At 42.0% G+C, this 10695-nt stretch overlaps 1 protein-coding gene across 1 annotated transcript in view; it reads left to right on the top strand.

The window, feature by feature from the left end:
• The first annotated feature begins 6034 nt into the window (after positions 1-6034).
• The window catches only part of LOC109418108 (mitochondrial enolase superfamily member 1), a 44751-nt gene continuing 40090 nt past the window's right edge, over positions 6035-10695 (top strand). Inside the window, exons 1-4 of the mRNA XM_029870889.2 lie at positions 6035-6553; positions 6669-6753; positions 6976-7109; positions 7176-7298. Of these exons, the coding sequence (XP_029726749.2) occupies positions 6419-6553; positions 6669-6753; positions 6976-7109; positions 7176-7298 (477 nt within the window). The 5' untranslated portion in view covers positions 6035-6418. The remainder of the gene's footprint in view (positions 6554-6668; positions 6754-6975; positions 7110-7175; positions 7299-10695) is intronic.

The following is a 10695-nucleotide window of genomic DNA, read 5'->3' as shown; positions in this document are numbered from 1 at the left end:
TTGCACCTACGCCTACCAGGCTCTAGTCGAACATGGTGAGGAACAATAGCGGTGATAGCATACATCCTTGTCTCACTCCAGCGACGATCCGAATGGGATCGCATAAGCGCTGTTGTGCAGTACTCTGCACGAAAATGCCCCGTACTGTGCTTCAATAAGTCCGATGATTTTCTCAGGGACATCCTTGCACCTGAAAGTGGGAAGCCCCCATATATGTTCGTGATCCTGTTTTCACTGAACACCAGATAGAGAGACTCTTTGAAATTTATTAATTTTCTTCAAGATGATACGGAGCGTGACAGCATATGGTCCACACGAGATCATCCGGCATGGAATTCTGCTTGCTGCCGCCGAAGCGTTGCGTCAATCTTCTCCTGTATCCGGTTATGGATCACTTGGCAGTGGACTTGGAGTACGATGCACAGCAACATGATACCCCGCCTATTATCGCATACAGTCAGGTTCCTTTTTAGGCATCTTTACTAAAGGTCCCATTAGACGTGACAAATATTTGGCCAAACAAGCCCAACAAATGGCCAACACAGCCTGAATCATAGCAACCTTGGATAAATGTCGGACTTCAATGGCAAATATTTGTCATAATGACAAACAGTCTAATGGCACCTTAAGATGCCATGCATGCAGTCGACCGGAAATGTCACAGTTTTCCATATTTTGCCCTTTTTTAGTACAAAAAGAGAATCAAAATGTACTTTAAAGCAACTAACACGACTGTACTGCCCATAACCGCATAACAGTAACATTCGACAGAAGTAGGCATTGGAGAAAATGGGACTCAAAGTTGCAATTTTTAATTGTATGGGAATGAACCGAAATTGTAAACATTTTTCATTAATTCGTAATCAATTGTATATCAATAAGATCTTCTACAGCTCTTCTTGTATACTGGACCTATCGTCAGAAAATAAATCGGACTTAAGTATGATTGATGACACGCATTGAAACCAGTCTATTTTTCCAGTGTGACTGTTATGCGGTCACATTGGTTAATGATGGTCAATGAGACAAAACGACTTGGTGTTTATTTCACAAATCCTAGAACAAACTTGAAAATATTATTCAGGTAGTCGAAAGTACTTGTAATTTGATGGTGATCCCCGATATTAACTCAATAACAGCAAAATATGCAAATGTTACAATTATGCGGTTATGGGCAGTGTAGATCATTGAAAATAGCTGCAGGCTAGGCTGCAGGTGTAATTGTAAGTTAAAAGGAATCATAAGAATACATGAAAGATCTTTTTAAATGCTTATATTGCCCCATATGCCCCAACAACTGCTGGATATTCACATTTTTTCCTAATTATGTATGGATTTTTCATGTTACTGATTTGAAGTTGATTTATTTGGCATAAACAAAAAGCGCTAGATCTGTTGTCACCAGAATCATTTTCGGGAGTCGTCCAATTTGCCCCATTTTGCCCTATTTTCATGAAAAAATGAGGTTTAAAATGTATTTATGAAAAACAAATACTAATATGGAACGTTGAAATTAGTTTTAGGTGCAATTGGAAGCTAACAGTTATCATGCGCATATATGAAATATATTTTCCCTATTTTACCCTGCATGCCCCTAAAACTGCTGGATAATAACATACTTTGTATGGTTTTGTAATGTCGCTGGTTGCAAAATATGAAGCCCTACATCATTTTTGATATATACAAATGCGGTTTATCGATTAATTCTACAATCATTCTCGGAATGGTATAAATAGCTATCTGCCTTGATTTTTGTCATGTAATAAATAAATCAATTTGCCCTGAGTTTTTGTCAAGTAATGAATAAATTAATTTCCCTTATTAGCATTGGTACTGGAACCAATGTTATCAAAAAGACGTATATATGACTTTTGCCATAATTTCAGCTTTTGATGGGGAATTAAGGGCATAATAAGCATTTTATAGAATATGTCAAATATGAACAAAACTTATTAAATAGGGCGTCTCAAAGCACCAAATTATATATACACTCCCCGTCAGAAGTACGGACTCACAAAAAGTATTGCAACAATATTGCATCACACTGACTCACCTCGATATCTCCAAAACCTGAGGACTTACAAAGATGCTGTCTTCGGGAAAGTTATTCAGAAGCAGGGTACGAAAAACGGATCACAGCGAAAAACAAACGCTTTGTCCTAAGCGGTGCATGTCGGTAACAAAGGCGCTCCGCAACAAACGCATGTCAAGCGATGAGAGTAATAAAACAAATATCGCTTGCCGTGCGTGTGCCGATGTTTTGGCTTTTCTGCTGAAATTTTCGATCCACATCATCGAATTCATGAGTTTTTGGACGAATTAAGACTCTTGCCATCCTCAGATTTGAGTTTCAGTTGTAAAACAGTGAGAAAATCACGATGTGAATAGAACGAGACAAATATTCCTACCGTTTTTGTTGTGAACAAACTCGGGAGCGATTTTGTCATTATCTGCTAACGAAAAAACAAAGCTTTGTTGCCGTGCCTTCTTTGTTGCCTATTTTTCGCTTGCGGTGCCATATTTTGCGTACACTGTTCAGAAGACCAAAAGCAACAACTTTTCTGAAGGCGGCATTTTTGTAGGTGTTCTGGTTTTAGAGATATCGAGGTGAGTCAGGGTGATGCAATATTGTTGCAATACTTTTTGTGAGTCCGTATTTATGACGGGTAGTGTATTTAAGATGCCCCATTTAATCAGTTGTGTGCATATTTGCCACACATTAAGATTAGGATTGATGCTTATTATACCCAGTATTCCCCACCAAATTCATATGTTTTAACTGCCTTTTCGATTACATTGGTTTCATTACAAAAATTCCATTAATTCGGACATAATCAAATGCGGGAAATCAATTCATTCATGAGGCGACAACAAATCAGGGCAAATTGGGGTTAAATGGACAACTATTTGTACCCTCCCGTACATGATTTTAAAGCTTTTCGATAAACCGTATTTGTATATATAAAAAATGATCTAGGACTTCATGTTTTGCAACCAGTGACAAAACAAAACAATAGAAAAAATGTTATCATCCAGTAGTTTTAGGGGCATGTAGGGTAAAATAGGAAAAATTACTTTCATATATGCGCATGATAACTGTTAGCTTCCAATTGCACCTAAAATTAATTTCAAAGTTCTATTACAGTATCTGTTTTTTATAAATACATTTTAAATTTCATTTTTCTATGATAATAGGCAGGCTTGTCCGCACTGAACGCATGAAAATTCAGCTCTTTGGATTTACACCATCAAGCACATCATAAATTAGAAATCTTTTCATCTTATCAGATAGAAGGATGTTGAAATATTGTAAATGTCATTTCGAACTGTCAAAAAACTGCACCGCAGCGCCGCACGGGCCGTTCAAAGTGAAATTCACTAGAGTGTTTTCACCCGGGTGAAAATCTCTTTGCGCGCTCCGTGTGGCTCTGCGGTGCGGTTTTTTGACAGTTCGAAATGACATTTTCAATATTTCAACATCCTTCTATCTCACGGGCTCCCAACCGGTGGTCCGCGGCCCCCTGGGGGGCCGTGAAGCCAGTCTAGGGGGGCCGCGATGTTACCAAAAAAAGTGTTAAATTGTTATTCTATTTTGTGCGAATTATACTAAATTTTAATTTTGTATACCACCATCCCCAAAACCACAATTTGAGGAACAAATTTTCAATATAAAACGCCTTTAGAAAAAAAAAATTTTCGGCTGCACCGCTATTTTTCAGCTACGACCCAAATTGAATATAAATAACATAATTTTTACGAAATGTTAGAATGGAAAAAAATAGAAAAAAAAGATCACCGAAAATCCCTCTCACAGTAAATTTTTGGCTACGTCACTGTACCCAAAAAACTCGGTTTCGTTTGTTTAATACATATTTTTTTCTAAAAAAAATCGTTGGGCCGCAGATGTTTTGACAATTCTTAAAGGGGGTCGCCACCAGTGCTGGGAAAAATCACGAAGTTCATTCGGCGGAGTCAAAACTATTCAAATCACAGCTACCCATGGTTATGAATGCAAAACCGTCCGCTACGGTAGTCTAGTTTGTTGAATTTCATTAGAAACCCTATGTTGCTACGGTAGTTTGCTACAGTAGATCACTATTTCGCTGTTCTGACGGGATTCTCTAGACGGGTCAAGCTTGGAGACAAGGCTTTAGGATGATTTGGTGACAAAGTTGGGTAGACCTTCGCTGGATGAATCGATAGGGCTCTCGGGGATGAGAATATTGGAGAATCGATACATTAATGGCGAGGATTATTGCTGGCAGAATCGGACGGACATACGGGGCGGACCTTCTAGACTTCTCAAGCAATTGAGCAATTTATAAAGATTGTATTGAAACAAGAGGTCATCTAGTTATGGCTTAGATTTTTTTTTTTATTTTGATGGTGGTAGCTTTTCTGATAAACGGGACGCTGATATGCTTTTGCACTGCCTGGCAATCAGCGGCCGACATGCCAACTGGAACGGCGTCTTACATTATATGTAACCAAAAACTGACTCCGCCAGTGCACCATCATACTTGATTCTTGAGAGCTTAGGGAACCGGAAGCCGATTTGCGTCGTTTCACACTTTCACATTGGTGTGGTGCGGTGCGGCGGCGTACACGATCACTTGAATAATGGAACGAGATAGTCTGCTCCGAGGTTTCCCCCTACTGAATCACGGATGACGCATACGAGGAAGTCTCCCTTGAAATTCTTGCTTGAAATGTGTAACCATGGGTGATACTGCAAGGAACATACGGGCTCTCGGGAGCGAGTCATCGGAAAGTACTGTGCTTCGGGTATAGACGATGGTCCTAATGAAAAACGCTAGTATGGCAAATGAATTTCAATGAAACTCATTTGTAGCTCCCGCGTTGAATCTGCTACTGTAGCATTTTTTTAGGTCGCCTACTATATTGATTCAAAAAAATTACTCCCGCATTTGAAGAGCCAGCGATCCATTCAGCAAATTCATGCAAACTACTGTTACCATTCCCAGCACTGGTCGCCACCTCAAAAAGGTTGGGAACCCCTGTTCTATCTGATAAGATGAAAAGATTTCTAATTTATGATGTGCTCGATGGTGTAAATCCAAAGAGCAGAATTTTCATGCGCTCAGTGCGGACAAGCCTGATAATAGGGCAAAGTAGGGCAAATTAGACAACTACTGAAGATGATTCTGATCTAGCGCTTTTGGTTTATGCAAAAAAAAAACAAATTCAAATCAATAACATTAAACATCTATTCATAATTATGTAAAATTCACAGCTATTTTCAACGATATACAATCGCGTTAAATGTTTGAAAGTACATTTTTAATTTATTTTTGTATGGTAAAAGGGCAAAATGGGGCAAAATGGACCACTTCCCGTGCCATGCGGTGAATGAATTTAGCACCAATCGATTTCTCGTACTTTTTTACGTCAGAAATGGCCAACTTCACGTACCGAAACCAGCGGCGTTAAAAGATCCGTTTTTTGGGCCGATTTTTCTCACTGTGAATTGACAGTAAATTTGGTATTCCAATTGAAACATTTCTTGTCTTTGCTAATAGTTGTACTCATGCAACTGTATTTTCTTCGTAGACCAACCCTAAAGCAAACGAGCCTTTATTGGACCTGATAACAACACTATAACGAGGGAACTTGAATCAAACGAAGTGGCTCTCACGTATACAGGGAAGCTGCTATCCATGAACTACGTAAACTCATTTTTGATCATCTCACTCCCTCTCTGCCATTTAGTAGATTTGAATAAATATTTGTTTGGGCCACAAGCTTAGAGTTCTCATACAAAAAGTGTGGCATAGGGTAAAGGGTGTAAAGGGGGTTTGAAAACGGACTGATCTCACGTAAAGTAATTTGTGGGCGTTCCCTATTGCATGAGCTCATCCTCTCTAAACAATGAGGGATGGATATTTCTAATCTCAACTGACCCATTTGTACAAAAGGAAACTATGGTGTCGAATCAATTCGAAATTTGAATCATACTACTATGGCATTTTTTTTTTGTAATTATGTGAACATATTTCCAGGCACCACCAATCATGTAGCTGACCATTTCTTAGCTTTTCGTATTTCGTGGACGATGCACAACTTGTGAATGTGAGCATGGCCATTGATGCACATTCTTGACCAGCATGCACCAATCTAATCTGAAACGCCTCACCTACACACATGAGGAAGCGAATCCTCCAAAATATAAATAGACGCGTTTTGTCCTACACCCGGATAGTGTGAATAAAATTGGAAGCCTAAGTGCTGATATCAGGGGGTGTATTTTGTGTGCGTGCCTGAATATACAATCATCTTTCGACTACGGCGGATGCTGCGACGATTGGAGTGCTTCTGGAAATAGAAAATTCATTCAACGTTATTTCGACGAATTCAAAAATAGCATATCGTAATATTAAGTATATCTATTTGAGCAACGATGGCACATTCAGCGACAACGGCCACCAACCCCAACCCATCAGCAATGAGCGATAGATGTTTGAACATTACATCCCTGGAGGCGAAGGATATCCGCTGGCCAACTTCACTCGGTGCTCACGGATCCGATGCGATGGTATGCGCCTAATTGCATTGCTTCAATCGAACTTCTAATTTTGGCGAGACAACGCGATTGACATTTATTGATGATGATTATATCTTTACTTCGTTCGTTTTTTTGTGTCGTATAGCATACCGATCCGGATTATTCGTGCGTTTATGTGACTATTCACACCGCAGAAGGGATGCAAGGCTATGGATTGACTTTTACTTTGGGTAAGGTTTGAGAATTTATTTGAAATAGCGCTTTAGAGTCACTACATATATATTAGTTAACAAAAATAAAATGATAGGCAGGTTTTTGTAAGCCAAATAAAAATTTCTTAAAATACGTTCTTTCAAATGGCTGAAGCTTCTATGGAAAAAGCATGATATATGTATAAGCACTACCGCTGTTCTCAGTACACATTTATTCAAGTTGAATTTGTACTTTTTCAGGACGCGGAACGGATATCGTCCTGATGGCGGTCAATGCAATGAAACGCTTCGTAGAAAATCGCACCACCGCGAGCATTTACCAGAATTTTGCTAAATTTTGGCGCGAAATTACCAGCGAATCCCAACTGCGATGGGTAAGTACCTACCTACTATAAATTTCAAAGTATTTTCAAAAGGTTTTAATTATAATTTATATACAGATTGGACCGGAGAAAGGCGTCACCCATCTTGCAGTCGCCGCAATAATCAACGCCTTGTGGGATCTATGGGCCAAGATTCGTGGTGTCCCAGTGTGGAGACTTTTGACGGATATGGAACCGGAGGTAAGTACAAATAAGAAATCGTTCTCAAAGAGGCATAAAACCTCTCTATCTTTTCAAAAAAATTGGGATCTTGTTCAAGAATGAGAAACGATCAAACTGTGTACGAATGACAAATCCATTGGTTCGTACCTACCGTACATCGGTACATAGGTCGGACCCCAGCCAGGGTTCCTGGAAAGCTGGGAAGGGTGACCCTGAAAAGGCGTCCCGGAACGATGGGAACAAGGGTTTGCGACCGTTGGTGGGCCCTCAGCAGCTACAGAGCAGGGCGATCCAAACTCAAGTAACATTTTAAGTTTTGTTCGGCTCTACAAGAGATCTTCGTGATCAATTTTATAAAACTTGCAATAAAACTGATTTATACATCAAAACCTCTTGATAACCTCTTTAAGAGCATCTTCCGGCTAAGTGGACCACTCTCGGAGAGGTTTTGCAAGCCGCATTATGAGTAGCAATAAACCCGTTTTAAAACCTAGTTGAAACATTTTCTATTCTCGATTGTTGTTGTTTTTTTTTTCAATAAAAACTATGACAGCTCATAGTGATGGCACGTAAATTCAAGAGGATACATCATTTGTAAGTAGAAAGCGATCATTTCAAAGTAATAAATATTTTAGTAGTTATTGTCCTGGAAGGATTATGCGCATTCAATTTTACCGTGAAGATTGGGGTTGCAGAATCATAAAATTAATGCGCTTCAAAAATAGTGAATATTATCATCTTGGAATGAAATAAATCAATTTGTTAATTTAGTAAAACTACCTCGAATCACAAAAAAAAACTTAGCATAGAGAGTTTATTTATGTGAGCATGTTATGGAAATGGTGGCAAACTATCAATTCATTGCTAATTTGAGCAAAATTAACTACATATTTTCCATTCACGTTAGCTAATTATTCAATATGGCGACGACCATAATCAGCGAAAATAGAACGAAAGCAAGTTTACTTTAATGATGACCGCAATAAACCTAGCGGTGCCGTAGTTTCTGCTTTTCCACCAACAGATGTCGTTGCTAATCGAACGGATCGCCATCTGTTGAGAGTTTTAACAGTTTTATTGTGGTAATAATGATTGCCAGAAGGTTTAAATATCGGAAAGTTTTGTTTACTCTTAAAATCTGTCTTTATGAATATCTTCAAGTATACTTTAAAAAATTTTATCAATGGTTTTCATAAAAGCAGTCATAAAACTGTGAGTTTTAAATATTGCTGTAATAAAACCCTAATAAAAATTAAACAAAACTAATCAGCAATGGAATTGTTACTTGGGAAGGGAGGACCCTCCTTGGACGAAAGTGGAGCGGAAGAAGAAGAAGACGAAGACGAATCCGCCGGTAGTAGCACAGGACGCAAAGCCAAGGCGTAGGAGAGCACGTGCCAAGCGTGAGAAAGGCGACGCGCTCGTCATCAAGACGGAACAGTCCAAGTACTCGGACGTCTTGAAGACGATGCGAAGCGACGCCAAGATTGAGGGTCTTGGAGCCGACGTACGCAGTATTAGACGTACTCGTACGTACGGGCGAGATGATCCTGGAGCTGAAGCGCGAGAAGGGACGCAAGGGCGCCGCCTACAAGAGGCTGGCAGAAGAGGTCCTTGGTAAGGGTGTTGAGGTGAGGGCTCTTACACATGAGGCGACTCTGAAGGTCAAAGTCATTGACTTAATCACCGAAGTGGAAGAGCTCGTCACGGCACTGTGGCAACAGTGCGATGTGCAGGTGGCTGCCGCAGCCGTTAGGCTACGGAAGGGGCCAGCAGGGACACAGATAGCTTTGGTTCAGCTACCTGTGGTGGACGTCAAAAAGTCTGTTAAGATAGGGAATATAAAGGTTGGTTGGTGCGTGTAACTGCAAAGGCCCTGACAGGCGCAAACTGTGTAGGCGATGCGGCGCTGAAGGTCATAAGGCCCAACGCTGCATTAGTCCACCCATCTGCTTGATCTGTACCGGGAAATGCCCGGCCTTCAAGAAAGCCGCAGTGAACAACAAATCACAGTGCAGGTAACGCAGCTGAACCTGAACTACTGTGACGCGGCTCAGCAACTGCTTTGTCAGGCGGTTTCTGAGTGGGAGACGGATATCGTCATCAGCGGACCCATGCCGAGTACCCGCCGGCAACGGCAACTGGGTCCAGAAAAATGGCGGCGATATGGACGACGGGTAAATACCCCGTCCAGGAGTAGGTGTCTACTACCTATGAGGGCTTCGTGGTCGCCAAAGTAAACGGGGTCTTCTTCTGTAGCTGTTATGCGCCTCCGCGGTGGCCGATCGAGCAGTTCACGCAAATGCTGGACCGCATAACGACCGTGCTAACAGGGTGAAAGCCGGTGGTAATAGCGGGTGACTTTAATGCCTGGGCTGTGGAATGGGGAAGCCGTTTCACGAACCAGCGGGGTCAGATCCTGCTTGAAACACTGGCCATCTTAGATGTCGACTTGGCTAATGTCGGTACCAAGAGTACCTATAGTCGAAACGGAGCGGAGTCAATTATTGACGTGACCTTTTGTAGCCCTGGCTTAACAAGTAATTCGAACAGGAGAGTAGATGATAGCTACACTCACAGCGACCACCTGGCGGTTCGCTACAGTATCGACTACAACAACTGCAGGCAGCGAATAGAAGAAGAGGCGGCTAGGCCAAGGCCAAGCCCTCGCAGGTGGAAGACGTCATACTTTGACGAAGGGGTATTTAGGGAGGCGCTCCGCCGTGACCGAAACTTACTTGGTTTAGACGGCGACGAGCCGGTAGCGGTGCTCTCACGTGCGACCATGCTAGGCGAGTCCACCCTAGAAATGGGAGGCCAGCGGCTTACTGGTGGACCGACGCAATTGCGGACCTGCGCCGCGACTGCCTACGGGTTAGGCGGCGGATGCAGCGAGCACGATCAGAGGAAGAGCGAAACGAACGGCGGGTGGTGTTCGCCGCTGCAAAAGCCGCGCTTAAGACCGAGATAAGAGCAAGCAAAAAGGCATGCTTTGAGGGTCTATGTCAGAGTGCCAATACGAACCCGTGGGGTGACGCCTACAGGATCGTTATGGCCAAGACGAGAGGTGTGATGGCTCCTACAGAGCAATCTCTAGAGATGTTGGAGGAGATCATCGGAGGGCTTTTTCCGCGTCATGATCCTAGTCCTTGGCCTCCTTTCGTAGGACAGCCTGGGACAGGGGCTGGTGATGAGGAAAGGGTCACCGATGTGGAACTTGCGGGGATAGCTAAGTCTCTTAGCGTAGGTAAGGCTATTGCAGAGGCTCCCGAGATGTTCAGGTCAGCTATGCAGAAATGTCTGGACGAGGCAGTTTTCCCAGAAGCTTGGAAGAAGCAGACCCTGGTACTATTGCCAAAGGCGGGGAACCCACCCGGAGACCCGTCGGCATATAGACCAATATGCTTGATTGACA

This window comes from Aedes albopictus, chromosome 2 (assembly GCF_035046485.1).
Source record: "Aedes albopictus strain Foshan chromosome 2, AalbF5, whole genome shotgun sequence".
NCBI classification, from domain to species: domain Eukaryota; kingdom Metazoa; phylum Arthropoda; class Insecta; order Diptera; family Culicidae; genus Aedes; species Aedes albopictus.
This window is presented reverse-complemented; position numbering and strand designations above follow the sequence as displayed.